Raw genomic sequence first — 20,968 nt, 5'->3', positions numbered from 1 at the left:
TTCTGCAATAAATATTGCTGCTGGACGATGAGCTTTACCCCCTGAAGCCAAACCAAACCAGAACAAAACAAAACAAAAAGAGAGGAGGCCTTGCTGTCAGAGAAGAGTTTGGTTCCATGCTGGAGCTGCTCCATGGCTTTGCCTGCAGGCAGGATGTCCTGCTGCTTTCCCAGAGGATCTGCCTGGCTTTGTCCCCAGGGAGCTGTTAGGCAGCTCTGATGGACAGAAGAGACAGGAAAAAGGACTGCCCTGATAAAACGAGGGGCTGATAATAATTTGAAAGAGCCTTGTGAAAAAGCAGATCAACAGAAACAAACAACCCAATGCTGGCACTAGGGAAGTGCGAGGAGTGAAGGAAAGCCCAAGAGCAGGGAAGATTGGCTCTGGGGAAGGTGTGAAAAGCAAATCTCTTTTCTTATGAAGCTTCTTTCATTCCTGTTCACAAAAGCCTGTGAATTTGGGGAAGAGTAAGAGTGGTGCTAGGCCAGAAGAATCCATTCCAAGGGCTTTGAAGGCTGGCAAGTGAAAAAAGTTTGAGGGAAGAAGAAAGGAGAGTTTGTTGATTTTTAAGTAATGTTCACAAAGATAAAACTTCTTCCTTTTTACGAAACCAAATGAAGTACTGCTGAGAGAGCAGCATGACACTAACTCCAGATCCATCACTGCTGAGGAGAGTTCCATTCTCCTTTAGCTCCTCTTCCATTTAATCCCTGGCTTCACATCAGAATGTTGCACTGACAGCACAAGCAAGCAAGAATACACATCACATGCAGTAAGAAGCTAATGTACATCCTGAGCACAACTGAGCTAGTCAAGGGTTTTTTAGACCACAGATTCCCCAGCAACCACCCATCAACATTTCGCCATCCAAACTGGATGTGTCCAAAAATAGCAGCCAAGATTTCAGCTGGTTTTCATGGAAGGTGTTAGACCAAAACCTTCACCCCAAAATATAAGCTTTTGACTCAAAAACTGCTGGTACATAACAGAGAATATGATGCTCTTGCACATGACCCAGTGAGGTATTTTTCTGACTAGATAAGCAGCTAATGGTCTTGAAAAAATATTCTCCTGCTTTCTACATGATGCAAAGAATTATTGGAAGAGCAGTTATAATTCACCAGCCCATTTTGACATTAATTCCTGCCTGAGAATTTCTATGCCTGATTTCAGCTGGAATTAAATACAGCATAGCATGTGATGCTCTCACCACACAAAATCACCATGATGGGCAGACCTAAAGAAAGAAATTGGAATAATATCTTGTGTTCCTGTCCTGGTTTTTATGTGGACTGGCTGTACAGAAAGTCTTAAAATAAATTATATCATTAGGTAGAATCCCAGAATGGTTTGGATTGAAAAGGACCTTAAAGCTCATCCCATTGCACTTCCTGCCATGGGCAGGGACACCTTCCACTATCCCATGTTGCTCCAAGCCCCATCCAACCTGGACTGGGACACTTCCAGGGGTGGGGCAGCCACAGCTTCTCTGGGAAACTTGTGACAGGGCCCCACCATCCTCGCAGGGAAAAATTTCTTCCCAATATCCTGGCTAATCCTTTCCTCTGGCAGCTTAAAGCCATTGCCCTTGTGCCAGCACTTCAGGCTCCTGTAAATAGTCTCCCTCCAGGAGAGAGGTAAGATACATCCCTATCAAATAACTCACTTGGATCGTGCAGGTGTGTGACTGCCACAACCTCTCCCAGCCAGCCACTGACCTGAGATAATGGCTTCTTCTTCTCTCCACAGTGGATGCCTCCAATGAAAACCATATTGGGCATGACAGGCATGGGATACTCAAAGACAAAGTCGATCCTCCTCAGCCAGATGGATCCATGACTTAAAAGCTCTGTCATTGTCATTGGTTTCTGGAGGAACTCTGAGGCCAGCTCTTCAAATGGAGAATAGGCAATATTGCAGCTGAAGGATTCAGAAAGGGCAATCAGGAAGTTCTTCACCCTCTCGGAGAAGGTCATGTGGTCCGTGTTTTCCGAGAACATGCGTGGGACGTAGGATGGCGGGTCCGGGGCCTGAGCCGCGTGAACGTCCAAGGCACACGGAACCATCCGCAGGAAGAAAACACTGGGGATGGAGAAGTGCAGGGCAATGATCTGCCCACAAGGTGACACGGGATCTGTGAGTAGGACATCGAAATGACTGTCTCCAATGTACTTCATCAGCTCTTGGTTGTACAGCAAGGACTTGCAGGAGGCATGAAACATAATTCCGCTCTTCCGGTAATCTCCCAAAAGCTTCCAGAATCTCACCAGGAAAGGCTCTTGGCTGAAAGTTCTTGCACTAGTGGAGCGTATGTGTTCTTCCATGTCCTCCTTTGTGAATGGCACAGGGTAGGTTTTCAGTTTGTAGACATCTGAGGAATCGATGAGGATTTTGTTGTCCGGTGCAATGACCACGATTTCGTGTCCTCTCTTGCTCAGCTCGACCAGCACTTTTTTCATGCTGAGCCAGTGGCTGCCCTCCATGGGGATCACCAGCAGCTTCCCAGCGGCGGCTGGGCTCAGGAGGCAAAGGAAGGGGAGAAGCAGTGCCACCAGCATGGTATGGGATGTGCAGAGAGGAACCCTCGCACTGGAGAGGCCAGAGGTGCTTTGCCAGCTTTTGTAGCCATGCTCCACCTCTGCCCTTTTGATTCACCTCCCATTTCAGGTCCTCCGACCTTTGCAACAAGGTCACAGAAAGCAATAAATGATGAAGAAAGATTCAGGGCAGGTTTGGACCTCAAAGGTGGCTTTGCATGAGTCAAGGAAGGTGTGCCACCTTCACACATGCCAAGCTAAGATTATTGGCTCAATGCCACCTTTTTCCCTCAGCAGGACCCCAGCTTTGTGGCACTTCTTGCTACCAGCCCACCATGCTAGAGGTCTGATGACAAAATGCAGGGAAAATCCGTGAAAAAAAAGCACCCACAGAGTGGGTGGGCAGAAACACTGCTGACCCCACATGGGATGACTGTGCCTGTCAAGAGAGCACCGAAGGGACTCTTTTCCATTGCTGCCACTGAAGGCTGACAGAGTTGTCACAGACTGAAGCATTTCTTCCCTAATGAAACTGATGCAGTAGTACAGTGAAACATAACTTACAGTAAAGATTAATATGAGAAATTAGTGTTACAGTACCTGGGGTTTGTGTTTTGCTTTTTTTTTCAGTAGTGAAAACCAGCTGGCCCCCCTGAGAAAAATTAATTTTCTTTAATGCAAACTTGCTTTTTGTGGGAAGATAAGCAGCCAGCAGAAAATCTTTCCTCATCTCTCCATATAACTTTCACCTAATCCCTTATCCTATCAGGTATAAAATGAAGTTGCAAAAGAGCATTACAACCTTGTACCCCAGATAACAAAGACCAACAATACCCCTCTAGTTCACAAAGGCACGGATCATTCACGGCCAATGAGGGGTCAGTTCATGACCTCAACCCTGTGTCCAGATCCTTCTTGGTTATAAATTGCTGGGAATTTAATGCTGATGATAACCTCTCATAAAAGTTTATAAGTAGATGAGTACGGGAAACATTTTCCTTCTCCAGAGCATTCTGGGCTTTAAATCCTTGCAGGAGTTTTTTTTTTCTCCCATGCAGTTTCTGCATGATCCTTCCCAAGCCTGGTGGGAAATCCTGGACATTGCTGAGAACCTGCCCTCCAAAAGGAGCAGCAGCTCTGTCACTCATGCTGATCCCTTATTGATAGTTTACAACATGGGTTAACTTAATGGGCATTTTCAAACAGCTCAGAGGAAGGAGATGCAAGAAGATGGGCCATAACCTCAGACAAGGCTGCCAAATGAACACAGGAAAGTCGGTACACAAAAGCTCAAATGGAAACTTACAGGGGATACCCATACCCAGAAAAGCTTAAAACCTAATTCAATAATCTAAAAAAGAAGGGGAGGATGGAACTGGAAGAGGATTTCTTTGGGGGGCTTAGATATTGACACCTTGACAACAAAGGCAGATGGAAAAGAATCCATCTAGTGGATGGCTGTGCTAGAAAATAGGTAAAATCTTCAGTCCTATAACCTTCACTGTGGATGAAAGGAGAGGGGATATATAGAAGTATGGACAGACAGTCCATGAGACAGCTGGGAAAGGGGGATACCATAATTCTTCAGTTCAACAAAAGAGATTATCATTTGCATAAAAGCTACATGTCACTTAAATTGTCCTAATTAAGTGTGATAAGGCTTTAGGTTTGGCAGAATGTGATGTAATCTGAATGCTGTGTATTAGGAAATAACATTTCTGCATCACGCAGGATATCTATCTTTAAACATCAAGCTGTTGTCAGTCAGGATTTGATGTAAGGATATGAGTGACATCCCTTGCCCAGGATGGCAGGGAGTTGGAACGAGATAATCTTTAAGATCCCTTTCAACCCAAACCATTCTGCCATTTTATGATACACTTATATTTTTGCCTTTTTGATATAAAAACAAAACAAAATTTTGTACCTGAGACAGTTTTTTCTTCTGAACACAGTTAATCCCTCCGATAAAAGCCATGTTTGGCATCACTGGTCTTGGGAACTCAAACACAAAATCATATCTCATCAGCCAGAAGGATCCACGGCTCAGGAGTTCTGTCACTGTCATTTTCTTTTTGAAAACCTCATATGCAAGCTCTTCAAAGTTATCATAAATAGGCTTACAGTAGAAGAGCTCCAGCAGATTGACCAGCATGTTCTTCACCCGTTGGGAAAACACCATGCTGTCTGAATTATCCAAGAATAATCTGGGGACATATGAAGGAGGGCTTGGACACTGGGTAGCAGCAGAATCCATTCCACAGGGAAAGCCCCGCAGGAAGTAGACAGAAGGAACAGAAAGATACTCAGCCACCAGGGGCCCACACATCAGGATGGGGTCTGTGAAAATCACATCAAATTTGCTCTCTTTTAAGTACTGCATCAGCTCCTTGTTCTGCAGAAGGCTCTTACAGTTGGTGAAGAAGACCGAGGAGATTTCTATCGTGCTTTGATACGAGGTAAGAACAACATTCAAAACAGATTGTTCAATAAAATGGGCATTAACGAAGGTCTTGAGCATTTCATCCAAGTATTCATCTGTGTAAGGTATTGGATACATTTTCACTGTGTAATTCTGAGGCTCCTTTGACTTCATATACAGACTGGTTGAGGGTACAACCACAACAACTTCGTGTCCCTTTTGCTGCAGTTTCTCCACTACTGGGCGCATGCTGAGCCAGTGACTTCCATCCTGAGGTACCACCAGGATCCTTCCACCTTCAGCCAGGATTACAGACAGTGTCAGGAGGAGAAATACCCAGGTACCTCGGTAAAAAGCCATTTCGGTGAGAGTGAACCAGAGGGTTCTGCTCTGGAGGGATCCAGGCAGTCTTTTATACAATGGTCTATGCAGACTAAGCAGGGAATTTATTTGCTATAGAAATTAATATTTAACTTTGCAGTTCAGTGGTGATTAGCCTGTGATTTTGCCTGTGTTTGTGGAAGGGAAGCCATATCCTTAGAAAAACATTTGTACTTTCTGTTAATGTTTAAGCTTCGAAGCCTGTCAGCACGAAGACACTGTCAGCACATCTGTGACACCAAGAGCAGCGGTATCATGTTGTAGCAATAATCGTGATTGAAACCATTGACCTAGTGAATACACAGCAAGAAAATAATAAAAATACACCCAGCAGAATGGATGCAACTCCATTCCTGAGGACACGAGGCTGACGTGGAATTCCCATCCTCTGGAAGCAGCCAAACTCGCACCTCTTAGGAAGATATCACAGCCACCAGCATGTACCAGGCAATCCCAAATCAGAGGAGAACAATCCAAATTGGCTTTTCTCCTCCTGGCACTACACCAAAGAAGTGAATTAATGGTGGCTTCAGGGCAAACAAAGGAAAAGGAGGCCGGCACAGGGACACAAAAAGGGGTTTTGGTCTTTGTTTGCTGTCTTGAAAACCCTTTTCATGGATTATGAGCAAGACAAAATCTAGGAGGAGATGTGAAACCTTCCCCTAATCCCACTACAGAAATGTTTTGTCTTTGTGCAAGTAAAAGCAATGCCAGAGCAAAGCCTTTTGGATGGTGCTAAGGAAGAAGTCCTTGTGATGAAAAACTATCATCAGCACAAAGTTTTTCAGTTCTTTTTATAATGGTGATGAGACTCCCAGCATCCTCAGTTGGGAGAAACAAATCCTTACAGCCTTAGGCAAAGGGATTTTTCTGATGACACCCCAAGGGTGCTGGGACCACCCTGAGTAGCTCCATTCGGTCACACTGGACATGGAGGAACCACACTTAGACATGGAAAACCAATTTCTGGAGGGGGCCAGTGCTGGAGAGGTGGGAGACGGCACAGACTGAAAGCAGGAGACTGAACAGATTTACAAATAATTGTCATTAAATGCACAAAATCTGGATGCAAAGAGTTTATTGCAACTGTTCTGACAAGAGCTGACGAAATTAACTGGGAAGTTGCTGCTTGGTGTGTTTTCTACTCTGGCCTCAATGGGATTTTCAATGGCAAAACCACTTGGCTGAAAACAGTCAATACAAGCTCATTTTCCCTTGACTATAAGGGAAAAAGTCACTTGATAGGATGGCCACACTTTCTCATAGACTCCACAGACTCCCTGCTTCTTGTACCAGATCATCAGAGCAAAAAATGTGGGAAAAGTGAGGCAGCATCAGGAAGGGCAAGAGAAATTAGAGATAAAGGGAGGATAGAGATAGGAAGAAACGCTTACAAAAGCATAGGATCAGCTGAGGTCAGATCTAAGCTGGGTAATTATTGTGAAAATTAACAGCCAGGCTCATTTTTCAATGCAACAGATAAGTTTATATGTGTTTGTTTTTCATGATGAGTAGCAAAGGGCACCTGGACCCCTCTCAGCTCTGAAGGGTGTGGTGTTCAGTTACCAGCTCCTGTTTGATGTGCCAACAGGGAGCTGAGGACCTGAGGATTCCAAATGTGAGAGAGCCAGGCGCCTGCTTGGAAGAAAGTCTTCCCCATTGCATACCAAAGGACACCAAGGCTTGGGTGAGCCAGGAGTGTAGGTTTGTTTCCTCTCAGAAGTGATAAAGCTGAATTAAATAGAAACCTTGTGAAAAGGAGATGGTTTTGAAGCAAGTCTTGTGCTCCTTAGCCGCGTGCTGGTGAGAAAAAGGTGTTTATTCAGTTACACTTTTTCTTTACTTGAGTAGCTACCTACCTAAAACTGGGGTTAAAAAGTGTTTTCAGTTAACCAGTTGTTTAAATAAGTACTGGCAGGTTTAGCTGAGAAAAAACCAGAGAGAATTCTGAGAGGCAGCTGTAGCTTAAATTTCTGAACTTTGGTTTAATCAAATCACACAAACTTTGGTTTTCTGAGCTGGCCAAAAAAGCAACTATGCATTAACTTTGGCTAAAGATGAGCTTGTCACCAGAATGTCTCAGGGCTAACAGTTTGAGTCCTTTTGCAATGCCACCATGCCAGCCTTCAGGTAATTCTAGAGTCAAGATATCGAGTCTGATTCCTGCAAGCCTTGTGTTGAACTTGCAGACACTTGAGGAGTTGGAAACTGGGGATTTCTTTGCCTGGTAATGAAGATGTAATTGCTGGTGAGACAGATCCCCATGCAAAGTGCAGGACAAGAGGAAATCAGCCTGAGGCAGCTTAGTCAAGGTGTAAATGCAGTTTGTGTTCCCCCAGGCCCAGCCCCTTGGTCTCATGTTCTCCCACAGGCTCTGTGATGATCCTTATACAATTTAGGACTGAATTCCCAGCTGGATAAGGTAAGTGGGGCCAGTTCTGCACAAGCCTGAGCTCCTTCAGCTCTGAGCAGCTCCTCCACAGGACCACATCAGATGTGGCAGAGTGGAGCTCTTATCTGGAATTTCCACAGTGTCCCCTTCTCCTGCCTGTGCCAAACTGTGGAACTGGTGCAACAAAAAGGCCTGTGGATTCCTTGTCTGACAAAGACTCTGCATTTTGAATCTCTCGTTCTCTCTCCCTGTCCCAGTAATCCTTTTTCTTTTCTTACCAGTTGAGAAATGGGTTCAATAGGCTTTGGAAAATTACTCATTCTTCTCATAGGATTATGTTTCTGATCCGTAATGACCAACCCAGGGCTTTACTGGTGTGTGTGAACAGGCAGATTTCATTTCTCCCCTATGACTCACTTTTTTACACTTGGCTCCTGGGCACGATTCAAATGGAAATAGGAGAAATCCCTCTGCTCTCTGTAGAAAATGTAGCTAGAAAAGAGACTGAAGAAAGAAGAAATACAGAAGATTCTCCCAGGTGTGGAACATGTGATTTTCGCCTAACAGTGCAACTGTTAAGAGTGTGAAGACACGAGCTGGAAGGGATAAAATGAGGGCAGGATGTCTCTACCCTTGGAGCAAAGTTATAAACTCTTTGCAGCTCTGAGACCTTCAGGTTATAAAAGTAAAGACATACGTTGTGGAACCAGCAATACTTTGCCTCTTAAATCACAAACTGGCACCACTCTTATGCGCCCTAACGTCATAGAATATCTTAGATATAATTTTATCCTAATAGTCTAGTTAATAGTATTATTCTTGCCCTTGTTTATCACGATTAGAGGGCTGTTCATAAGCCTGCCAAAGAGCATAAAAGAAATCTGAAAGAAGAAAGAGAAAACACACCTCTTCAGCTCAAAGTTACTGTGCAAAGGTATTGCATGACCACAATTCAGAAGTGAGGGAGCAATTTTCTAGGAAAGAGATGTGTGTCCTATTTTTGCTGGGAAAGAAATGTCCAGTGTTATCATTTTAGAGATGACGTGTTTAACCCCCCATTTTTAAGAGGCTGAAATCTCTCCTTGTGTTAACCCCTCCTTTGACCCAAACCCTAAAACTCTGCCCCTACAACACCCTATAAAACCCCACAACTCAGCCCCTGTAGCCTCTTGGTTTCCCTCCCCTTGCCTTACTCCACCTCTCTGGTCTCAGGGGAAATAAAATGGATCATCATGCTTAGCAAATAGAAGCTCCTTGTCCGTTTTTCCTACCAGCGCTTTTACCTCCCTTGACTCGATGGTCACAGTTGCCTTATGATGCCACAGATACGGTGACTATCAAAATAGATTTTGATTTCTAGATTAGCTTTAAAAACCTGCACAACAATTCAGGTAATAGCAGATGTCAAGTAGGTACAAAAACCTACCTGAGTTCTGCATTCAAGTGTCTTTCACCAAATCTACAACTGTAAGATTATTTCTTGCCATTTCAATGTGACATTTTTATTTCACCCTCACAAACAGGAGTAACTTAACACAGACAGCCAGTTTGGAAATAATTTGTCCTGAAAACAAAACTAAAGTGAATAAATGGATGCTGATGAGCCTGGTGTTAAAAACAAAAGATGACTCTTGGGTTTCTGATCAGATGAAAGAAATATGCCATGAAAATGGCATGTCAGATGCCATTAAAATGAAATTAAACTGGGTCTGGTTGGTGGTTCACACAGTTAATTCACTGAGGACAGTAATTTCCATCTAGTAGATGAAATTCCTTTTTTGCTTGGTTTGTTACTAAACCCGCATTAATTCAATTAAGTCTCTGTCAAGGTTATTTGATTTCAGCCTGTGGAAAACAACTACCCAAACCTGGCTGAATTAAATCATGACCAGAAATGAAAAAAAAAAAAAAAAATCAGTACTGATAAACATCCTGAAACAACATAATGCCTTTTCCAACAGGAAATGTACAATCTGTAGGCAAAGGAACATTACCTTAGGCAGTGGTTTCTTCTTAGCACAGTTGATCCCCCCAACAAAGACCATGTTGGGCATCACTGGCCTGACGTACTCAAACACAAAGTCAAACCTCAGGATCCAAACAGCAGCGGAGCTCACAAGGTCCGTGAGGGACACATCCCTCTGAAGAACTTCTGAGGAAAGCTTCAGTGCTTCTCTATAGAAACCGTTGCAGTAGTCAAGTTCCAGGAGAGAAATCAGGAAATTTTCCACCCTCTGGAAAAAGGTCATGTGGTCTGAATTGAAGCTGAAGAGTCTCGGGATGTAGGATGGAGGGCTCGGGCTCTGTGGGGCTGCAAAGTGCAGGTTGCAACCAAATCCCCTCATGAAGAACACAAAGGGAAGGGAGAGATGGTGAGCAAGGATGGTCCCACACATGAAGGCCGGATCCGTCAGGATGGCATCAAAGCCGCTTTGGTTGAGGAACCTCAGGGTCTCCTGGCTGCGGAACAGGTCCTTGCACTGCCCAAAGAAGCTGCTGAAAACATGCACCGAAGCATTGTACATTGCCAGGGCATTGAGGGGGAAAGGCTTCTCCATCAGGTGCACAGCAAAGTATTCCTTGAAGGCGTTATCCAGCTCTTCCAGGGTCTGACTCACCGGGTGTGTGACCACCTTGTAGGCCTGTGTTGTCTCCATCTGCCAGCTCACCTCGGGAACCAGCACCACCACCTCGTGTCCTCTCTCGCTCAGCTTCTCCACCACTTCCTGCATGCTCAGCCAGTGGCTTCCCACCATGGGCACCACCAGGAGCTTCCCTCCATCCGAGAGGACGGGTAGGAGGAGGAGGATGGAAATCCAGGCACAGCAAAGCCTCAAAGCCATGTTGCTGTGGCCAGAGTAGGGGCTGTAGAAGAGATTTCTCCTGCAGGTTGTGGCCTGAAGATGCTTTGGAAAGCAACTGATGAGTGGATTGTGCTGATTGTCCTCTGTGATAATCCTGTAGTTAATGATTCACTGCTTTGAATTGTGGGTGGTTTATTTTGCCTTTTCCCTCCTTACTTGGAAAGCCAAGATTTGGTGACCCTTTCAATGCTGAGTCACTGCAGTTCCTCGGTGTTCAATGAGCTCCTCAAGCTGCTACTCAGATCCCTCAGGACTCCTCATCTTTGTTGTATCTTGTGTTACACCTTGGCCAGGACCCAGGGAGGCAGCCTTGGTGTAAACAACTCCCAAGCCCACAGTAACAAGTGAAAACAGCCTCTCCATGTTGGAGACACAGATCTTTAAGTGATTCCTCTATGGAATGGATCAGGAGATCCTCAGGATAGGGCTCAGGGATCTTCTGAGTTGGCAGGAATCTCCTCAGAGCCAGGGACACCACAAAGAGGTGCTGAGAGAAGTGCTGACCTCTCTCTGTCTAGCCCAAGTTCTCACTTTACAGAGTTGTTTCCCAGCCTGGGAGGTGGCCCTCAGGCAGCTGAATACTCCTGCCCACCAGGAATAAGACCAGCACTAAATGTGTTTCAGCAGCCACTGCAGCCTCAGGTTTTACACCTGACTCAGCCAAGGAGCACGTTCAGCACAGATGTGATTTCCCCAGCCTCACAGCACTGCCATTGATGCCAAAACTAAAAAACACAGCACTCCAGGATATTCAGAGCCATGCAGCCTCCATCCCTCAGGCACACAACTTCTCTCATCTCCCTTCATACAATGGTCATTGCACCAAAATGAATTGCATGTGGGTTCCTCAGATCAGCCCAATTTATTTTTCCTGTTTTACCAACGTCTTTAATTATTTCTGCTGGGAGGGTGGCAGAGAGTAGTTTTATGTCAGGATGTCTTCTCAGAAAACAAAATTTTTGAGCGTCAGAGTAGGAGAGAGAAGCTCTGAGGTAAAAGAGACTGAAACACTCTCTGAAGCTTCTGTTATAAAGTGTGAAGAAAAAACATCACAGTAACACCTACTCAAGATGTTCAGATTTTCATAAAGCACTCTTCAAAACTGGGCAGTGGGAAGCTGACCAGTTTAGCAAACAGCATTTTCTCACAAAAACCCCATTAATTTGTGTATTTTGGGACAGCACCCCAGCTATTTTCAGAAATGGGATAAGAAGAAGGTTGGCAGGGAAATGTCCTGCCCTCCTCTCCCGACTGCTGCAGGATGAATTTTCCATCCAAACCTTCAGCGTGAGGAGTGGGTGTAAAGGCAATCCCGGGATGGGTGAAGTTAATCAGTACCTCAGTCAGTGTTTGTGAACTTGCCAAAGGCTGCCTTGGTTGGCTTGGTTATCCCAGGTTATCCCAGCCAGGAATTCTGGAATTTGCTGGGTTTTCAGCAGGGCAAGGTTCAAAGTTGCTCTTTGTTCACACATGAACAAAGGGTCAGTGGCAAGGCTGGACTTGGAGAAAAGTCACAAATTTGGGGGCAGCCGTGTCCAGAGCTGGGGAAGGGGTGAAAAAATCTCCTGAGCTGAGGGAACTGGGGGTGTTTATGGAGAAAAGGAGGCTCAGGCGGGACCTTGTCGCTCTCTACAACGCCCTTACTGGAGATAGGGTGGGATGGGGGTGTCTTGCTGTGTCCCAAGGGAAAGGAGGAGAGGAAATGGCCTCAAGTTGCACCAGGGGAGGATCAGAGTTTGTATTGGAAAAGAAAAATAATTCACTGGAAAAATGGTTAAGCTTTGGAATAATTTGCTCATGGAGGTGGTGGAGTTGCTGTCTCTGGAAGCGTCCAAGAGGAGCCTGGATGTGGCACTTGGGGATTGGTTTAGGGGTGATGATGGCAGCGGTAGCATGAGGCTGGGACTGGGTGATCCTGGAGGTCTTTTCCAAAACTGATGATTCTCCAAGGTGCAGGCTGAGCCATTCCAGGCTCAGGAATTATTAGGGAATACTCAGGAGGGAATTTTTCTGGTAGCTCCAAAACTCTGGCCAAGCCCTCATTAAACCCATGACTGACGATCCCAAAATACCTCTTATAAAGTCATGAGAGGAGATCCCCAAGACCTTCTAATAAATCCAGAGATGCCCAAACAGCTCTAATAAATCTATGGCAGGAGATCCCAAATCTCTCCAATAACTTCATGACAATAGATCCCCAAGCCCCTCTAATAAATCCATGAAAGGTGATCCCCAAGCCCCTCTATTAAATCCACACCAGGAGATCCCACAATCCTTTAATAAACCCATGGCAGGAGATCCCAAACCTCTCTAATATAGCCATGAAAAGAGATTCACAAAGCCTTCTATCAAATACAGAAAGTGATCCCCAAACCCCTCTAATAAACACCTTTAATATGCCCATGAAAAGAGAACCCCAAAGCCATCCAATAAATCCATGGCAAGAGATAAGAAACACCTCTAGTAAATCCAGAGATGCCCAAACCCCTCTAATAAATTGAGACAATCAGTACTCAAGTCCTTATAATAAATCTATGCAAGGTGGTCAACACATGCCTCCAATAAATCCATGAGAGGAGATCCCTAAATCCTTTAATAAACCCATGGCAGGAAATCCCAAAACCCTTCTAATAAAGCCATGGAAGGAGATTCTAAATTTCTGTAGTAAATCCTCAACACAAAACAACAGTATATTTGAAAGAGGCAGCTGGTCTTTGTAAAAGACTGCAGTGCTGAAATGTTTTGTCTTTGTGCAAGTAAAAGCAATGCCAGAGCAAAGCCTTTTGGATGGTGCTAAGGAAGAAGTCCTTGTGATGAAAAACTATCATCAGCACCAAGTTTTTCAGTTCTTTTTATAATGGTGATGGGACTCTTGTGGATGCTGAAAGTCTGGTCAGAGAGAAAGTCAGATAGACTTCTTCAGGCATTGCTCTGGGGGAGCTGTGAGAAAGCTCAGAGAAAGAATTAAAACAATCTTTAAACTTTGCGGCTGGTGCTTTGAACTTGTTGACTTGCAAGATGTTCACTAAGAGTTGTTGTTTCTAATTAGCCAATGACTGTGAGGGGTTGATTAAAGTACCAGCTATGTCCAGCTGTCTCAGAACAGTCTATAAAAGAATGTAATGTCTAATAAACGTAACCATTGCCCTCCAGAAGACTTAGAGCCTGTGTTGTTGTCTTGGGTTGAAAAAAGCAACCAAAAAATTGTGTATTCTATTTTCTTCTGTTGAAACAGTTTGGGAGATATTGTTCTTTATCTCTTGTAACTCTAGAGGGGGAAGAGGGTGAATGCCTTCTGATAATAGACCATCTGGGACAGTGTTTCTTATCTCTTTCATCGACTTCGTCTCCCTCTATGGGGGATATCTTCTGCAAATGGGCCATTAAGGCTCCCCAATGACATGACACATTACATCATCCCATTCTGAGATGCACCACCCACTGGGGAGGAGCCAACAACTCCCTACCAAAAAAAATTTGGGACACAGGGACACCAGATAATCCTCTTTCCAACTGGATTCTCAGTGGAAGACCAGACTCATCTCACCGCCACTACAGGATCATCTCTACTCCAACAGAACCACATCTGTCATCAGCTCTACTCCAACAGAACCACAACTGTCACTCCAGGAAGACATATTTGGACTGCTTCCAACACCCTGACTGACAGGGTGCCAGGTCGTATTCCTGACTCTGTCAGGGTTCTCTAGGACTTTTGTTTGTTTGCTTGCTTGTTTTTTTTGTGTTACTGCATTTGCATTTTTATTATTCCTAGTAAATAACTGTTACTCCTATTCCCATATTTTTTTCCTGAAAGCTTGTAATTGCAAAATTGTAATAATTTGGAGGGAGGGGGTTTTAAATTCTCCATTCCAAGGGAGACTCCTTTTCCCTGACAGACACCTGTCTTTCCAAACCAAGACAGTTGTTATTCAGCCATCCCAAATACAATAGCGACAGGAATCCCAGCATCCTCAGCTGGGAGAAACAAATCCTTACAGCCTTAAGCAAAGGGATTTTTCTGATGACACCCCAAGGGTGCTGGGACCACCCTGAGGAGCTCCACTCTGTCACACTGGACATGGAGGAACCACACTTAGACATGGAAAACCAATTTCTGGAGGGGGCCAGTGCTGGAGAGGTGGGAGACGGCACAGACTGAAAGCAGGAGACTGAACAGATTTACAAATAATTGTCATTAAATGCACAAAATCTGGATGCAAAGAGTTTATTGCAACTGTTCTGACAAGAGCTGACGAAATTAACTGGGAAGTTGCTGCTTGGTGTGTTTTCTACTCTGGCCTCAATGGGATTTTCAATGGCAAAACCACTTGGCTGAAAACAGCCAATACAAGCTCATTTTCCCTTGACTATAAGGGAAAAGGTAACTTGATAGGATGGCCACACTTTCTCATAGACTCCACAGACTCCCTGCTTCTTGTACCAGACCATCAGAGCAAAAAATGTGGGAAAAGTGAGGCAGCATCAGGAAGGGCAAGAGAAATTAGAGATAAAGGGAGGATAGAGAAAGGAAGAAATGCTTACATTAGCATAGGATCAGCTGAGGTCAGATCTAAGCTGGGTAATTATTATTGCGAAAATTAACAGCCAGGCTCATTTTTCAAAGCAACAGATAAGTTTATATGTGTTTGTTTTTCATGATGAGTAGCAAAGGGCACCTGGACCCCTCTCAGCTCTGAAGGGTGTGGTGTTCAGTTACCAGCTCCTGTTTGATGTGCCAACGGGGAGCTGAGGACCTGAGGATTCCAAATGTGAGAGAGCCAGGCGCCTGCTTGGAAGAAAGTCTTCCCCATTGCATACCAAAGGACACCAAGGCTTGGGTGAGCCAGGAGTGTAGGTTTGTTTCCTCTCAGAAGTGATAAAGCTTAAATAAATAGAAACCTTGTGAAAATGAGAGGGTTTTGAAGCAGGTCTTGTGCTCCTTAGTCGCATGTTGGTGAGAAAAAGGTGTTTATTCAGTTACACTTTTTCTTTACTTGAGTAGCTACCTACCTAAAACTGGGGTTAAAAAGTGTTTTCAGTTAACCAGTTGTTTAAATAAGTACTGGCAGGTTTAGCTGAGAAAAAACCAGAGAGAATTTTGAGAGGCGGCTGTAGCTTAAATTTCTGAACTTTGGTTTAATCAAATCACACAAACTTTGGTTTTCTGAGCTGGCCAAAAAAGCAACTATGCATTAACTTTGGCTAAAGATGAGCTTGTCACCAGAATGTCTCAGGGCTAACAGTTTGAGTCCTTTTGCAATGCCACCATGCCAGCCTTCAGGTAATTCTAGAGTCAAGATATCGAGTCTGATTCCTGCAAGCCTTGTGTTGAACTTGCAGACACTTGAGGAGTTGGAAACTGGGGATTTCTTTGCCTGGTAATGAAGGTGTAATTGCTGGTGAGCAGATCCCAATGCAAAGTGCAGGACAAGAAGGAATCAGCCTGAGGCAGCTTAGTCAAGGTGTAAATGTGTTCCCCCAGGCCCAGCCCCTTGGTCTCATGTTCTCCCACAGGCTCTGTGATGATCCTTATACAATTTAGGACTGAATTCCCAGCTGGATAAGTTAAGTGGGGCCAGTTCTGCACAAGCCTGAGCTCCTTCAGCTCTGAGCAGCTCCTCCACAGGACCACATCAGATGTGGCAGAGTGGAGCTCTTATCTGGAATTTCCACAGTGTCCCCTTCTCCTGCCTGTGCCAAACTGTGGAACTGGTGCAACAAAAAGGCCTGTGGATTCCTTGTCTGACAAAGACTCTGCATTTTGAATCTCTCGTTCTCTCTCCCTGTCCCAGTAATCCTTTTTCTTTTCTTACCAGTTGAGAAATGGGTTCAATAGGCTTTGGAAAATTACTCATTCTTCTCATAGGATTATGTTTCTGATCCGTAATGACCAACCCAGGGCTTTACTGGTGTGTGTGAACAGGCAGATTTCATTTCTCCCCTATGACTCACTTTTTTACACTTGGCTCCTGGGCACGATTCAAATGGAAATAGGAGAAATCCCTCTGCTCTCTGTAGAAAATGTAGCTAGAAAAGAGACTGAAGAAAGAAGAAATACAGAAGATTCTCCCAGGTGTGGAACATGTGATTTTCGCCTAACAGTGCAACTGTTAAGAGTGTGAAGATGCGAGCTGGCAGGGATAAAATGAGGGCAGGATGTCTCTACCCTTGGAGCAAAGTTATAAACTCTTTGCAGCTCTGAGACCTTCAGGTTAAAAAAGTAAAGACTTACGTTGTGGAACCAGCAATACTTTGCCTCTTAAATCACAAACTGGCACCACTTTCATGCGCCCTAACGTCATAGAATATCTTAGATATAATTTTATCCTAATAGTCTAGTTAATAGTATTATTCTTGCCCTTGTTTATCACGATTAGAGGGCTGTTCATAAGCCTGCCAAAGAGCATAAAAGAAATCTGAAAGAAGAAAGAGAAAACGCACCTCTTCAGCTCAAAGATACTGTGCAGAGGTGTTGCATGACCACAATTCAGAAGTGAGGGAGCAATTTTCTAGGAAAGAGATTAGTGTCCTATTTTTGCCGGGAAAGAAATGTCCAGTGTTATCATTTTAGAGATGACATGGTGACTATCAAAATAGATTTTGATTTCTAGATTAGCTTTAAAAACCCTGCACAACAATTCTGCTAAAAGCAGATGTCAAGGAGTAGGTTTGAAAACTTACCTGAGTTCTGCATTCAAGTGTCTTTCACCAAATCCACAACTGTAAGATTATTTCTTGCCATTCAATGTGACATTTGTATTTCACTCTCACAAACAGAAGTAACTTAACACAGACAGCCAGTTTGGAAATAATTTGACCTGAAAACAAAACTAAAGTATATAGTATATACTATACTATAAAGTATATAGCATATAAAGTATAAAGAATAAACTGATGCTGATGAGCCTGGCGTTAAAAACAAAAGATGACTCTTGGGCTTTCGATCCAAGGAAAGAAATGTATGTCAGATGCCACTAAAATGAAATCAAAACTGGATCTGGTTCTTGTTTAATACACCTTCACCAAGGACAGTAATTTCCATCTGATAGATTGTTGGCATACAAATCCCTCTGGGCCCCCTCCACACAGACCCAGTAGTGTCCAAAGATGTGAAGACTGAGTTAAAACCTTCCGAGAAATTAAGATACATAAATCCACCCAGAAATGAGGCAGAAATGCAAGTTAAGTTTTAAATAAGTAGAGGATTTTTAGGTGTTCTAAATGGAATAAATGTAGTGGGTTAATTCGTGTTTTTTAGGATAATAACATAATAAAAATCATGGTTTGGTAAAATGTAAAATAAATTGTAACCTAAATTCCAGCCAGCCATGGAATTAGAATTCCTAGGCTGGCACCGCCCAGTAACTACTATTCGGGGGACACAATAAGGTGCTGGGAACTGGAGATGAGGAGATTGGCATCTGAAAGAAAGACACATTAAGGTAAGAAATCAGTTCTCCTCCCGTGGGCAGCAGAGCCATCAGAGCACCATCATCGCCTGGATCTCTGGAGAAGAACGCCTTTCCATTCACAAACCTCAGCTTCCATTCACCCACGGGAAGCCCGAAATTGGCACCTCACACTACCAGAGGAAAATCTTTTCAACAGACCACTATGAATTCGAATAACCAGTCCTGAGAACAAAGAGACTGTGGGGAAATCTTGTGCCGGGGCAAAATAAAGTGTATAAAACCTGAGCCCCAAACGAGGCAAATTTGTGAACTTGGGAGGGGCGGCAGTGTGCCAGATACTGCGTCCCAGTTCACCCGGGTCATCGTCAACGTAACTCCACTGGGGGGTTTTTACTAAAATTCTGTAATTAGATCTTTTAATAAACCAAATTATATTTTTAATTGGACTTCTGGATTGGTATTTGTAACAGTAAACAAAAAAGAGCCTGTATGAGTTAGTAATAGAAGCCTTAAAGCCTAGTTTGAAGTTTGAAGCCTTTTGCAAAGATAGTTAAGTCCTAGACATAACAAAAACAAACACTGTAACCTTGCTAAGCATTCCTAGATGGAACAGATAGAGCTATATGCGTAAAATTTGTGTAAGAATTTACAAATGCTGTCGCACATCAGTTTTAGCTTAGAATAGGTCCAGCACTATTGTAGAAAATTCATGTTTAAGCCTGATTGCCTAAAAATAGAATAAAAATGCACTGCTTTGAGAGTGCTAGGATGCTCATGCTTAGGGGACACAGAATATGGGTTGACACTGCTGCTGCCTCTACTGCTGCTGATAAAATGCTACTGCTTCTGCTTGGGACATGGGGACTTCACTGGTACAAACTGTAACAACCTCTGCTTTCACAAGGCTGATTTAGCCATGCAGAGAAGGACTTTGCTTTTACAACTACCCAGCTTCTAGTACTCAGAGAAGATGCCCAAACCTCAATAGACATCGTGTTTTTGTTTGGTTTGTTAAAAACCCTCTTTAATTCATTTGAGTGTCTATCAAGATCATTTGATTTCAGCCTGTGGAAAACAACTACCCAAACCTGGCTGAATTAAATCATGACCAGAAATGAAAAAAAAAAATCAGTAGAGATAAACTTCCTGAAACAGCATAATGACTTTTCCAACAGGAAATGTACAATCTGTAGGCAAAGGAACATTACCTTAGGCAGTGGTTTCTTCTTAGCACAGTGGATCCCCCCAACAAAGACCATGTTGGGCATCACTGGCCTGACGTACTCAAACACAAAGTCAAACCTCAGGATCCAAACGGCAGCGGAGCTCACAAGGTCCATGAGGGACACATCCCTCTGAAGAACTTCTGAGGAAAGCTTCAGTGCTTCTCCATAGTAATTGCTGCAGTACTGGAGCTCCAGGAGGGAAATCAGGACATTTTCCACCCGCTGGAAAAAGGTCATGTTGTCCGAGTTGAAGCTGAAGAGTCTCGGGATGTAAGATGGAGGGCTCGGGCTCTGTGGGGCTGCAAAGTGCAGGTTGCAAGCAAATTCCCCCATGAAGTAAACAAAGGGAAGGGAGAGATGGTGAGCAAGGATGGTCCCACACATCAAGATTGGATCTGTCAGGATGGCATCAAAGCCGCTTTGGTTGAGGAATCTCAGGGTCTCCTGGCTGCGGAACAGGTCCTTGCACTGCCCAAAGAAGAGGTTGAAACCCTGTACAGAGGCCTTGTAGATCTCCAGGACATTGATGGGGAAAGGCTTCTCCATCAGGTGCACAGCAAAGTATTCCTTGAAGGCGTTATCCAGCTCTTCCAGGGTCTGACTCACTGGGTATGTGACCACTGTGTAGGCCTGTGTTGTCTCCATGTGCCAGCTCACCTCGGGAACCAGCACCACCACCTCGTGTCCTCTCTCACTCAGCTTCTCCACCACTTCCTGCATGCTCATCCAGGGGCTTCCCAACATGGGCACCACCAGGAGCTTCCCTCCATCCGAGAGGACGGGTAGGAGGAGGAGGATGGAAATCCAGGCACAGCAAAGCCTCAAAGCCATGTTGCTGTGGCCAGAGTAGGGGCTGTAGAAGAGATTTCTCCTGCAGGTGGTGGCCTGAAGATGCTTTGGAAAGCAACTGATGAGTGGATAGGTTGCACTCTGCTCTGTTATAATACTGTTGTAGTTAATGATTCACTGCTTTGGACTGTGGGTGGCTCATATTGCTTTTTCCTTATTTGGTTTTTCTTATCTTTTCATTATTTGGAAATCCAAGATTTGGTGACCCTTTCAATGCTGAGTCACTGCAGTTCCTCGGTTTTCAATGAGCTCCTCAAGCTGCTACTCAGATCCCTCAGGACTCCTCATCTTTGTTGTGTCTTGTGTTACACCTTGGCCAGGACCCAGGGAGGCAGCCTTGGTGTGAACAGCACCCAAGCCCACAGTAACAAATGAAAACAGCCTCTCCATATTGGAGACAAAGATCTTTAAGTGATTCCTCTATGGAATGGATCAGGAGATCCTCAGGATAGGGCTCAGGGATCTTCTGAGTTGGCAGGAATCTCCTCAGGGCCAGGGACACCACAAAGAGGTGCTGAGAGAGGTGCTGGCCTCTCTCTGTCTAGCCCAAGTTCTCACTTTACAGAGTTGTTTCCCAGCCTGGGAGGTGGCCCTCAGGCAGCTGAATACTCCTGCCCACCAGGAATAAGACCAGCACTAAATGTGTTTCAGCAGCCACTGCAGCCTCAGGTTTTAGGCCTGACTCAGCCAAGGAGCACGTTCAGCACAGATGTGATTTCCCCAGCCTCACAGCACTGCCACTGATGCCAAAACTAAAAAAACAGCACCCCAGGATATTCAGAGCCATGCAGCCTCCATCCCTCAGGCACACAACTTCTCTCATCTCCCTTCATACCACAGTCAATGCATCAAAGTGAACTGCATGTTGGTTCCTCAGATCAG

General features: G+C 44.4%; 1 protein-coding gene across 2 annotated transcripts in view; it reads right to left on the bottom strand.

Moving 5' to 3' along the window:
• Positions 1–20,068, bottom strand: part of LOC134551938 (UDP-glucuronosyltransferase 1A1-like) — a 53,669-nt gene extending 33,601 nt beyond the window's left edge. Inside the window, exon 1 of one of the 2 annotated variants that reach the window (XM_063400001.1) lies at positions 19,220–20,068. In XM_063400001.1, coding sequence (XP_063256071.1) covers positions 19,220–20,068 — 849 coding nt within the window. Of the gene's footprint in view, positions 1–9,726; positions 10,637–19,219 lie in introns of those variants that run through there. The other variant, XM_063400000.1, reaches the window with a different exon arrangement.
• Between the last annotated feature and the right edge of the window lie 900 nt (positions 20,069–20,968).

Source organism: Prinia subflava, chromosome 6 (assembly GCF_021018805.1).
Source record: "Prinia subflava isolate CZ2003 ecotype Zambia chromosome 6, Cam_Psub_1.2, whole genome shotgun sequence".
Classification (NCBI taxonomy): domain Eukaryota; kingdom Metazoa; phylum Chordata; class Aves; order Passeriformes; family Cisticolidae; genus Prinia; species Prinia subflava.
The sequence above is the reverse complement of the archived record's forward strand: the minus strand, read 5'-3'. Positions and strand labels throughout refer to the sequence as shown.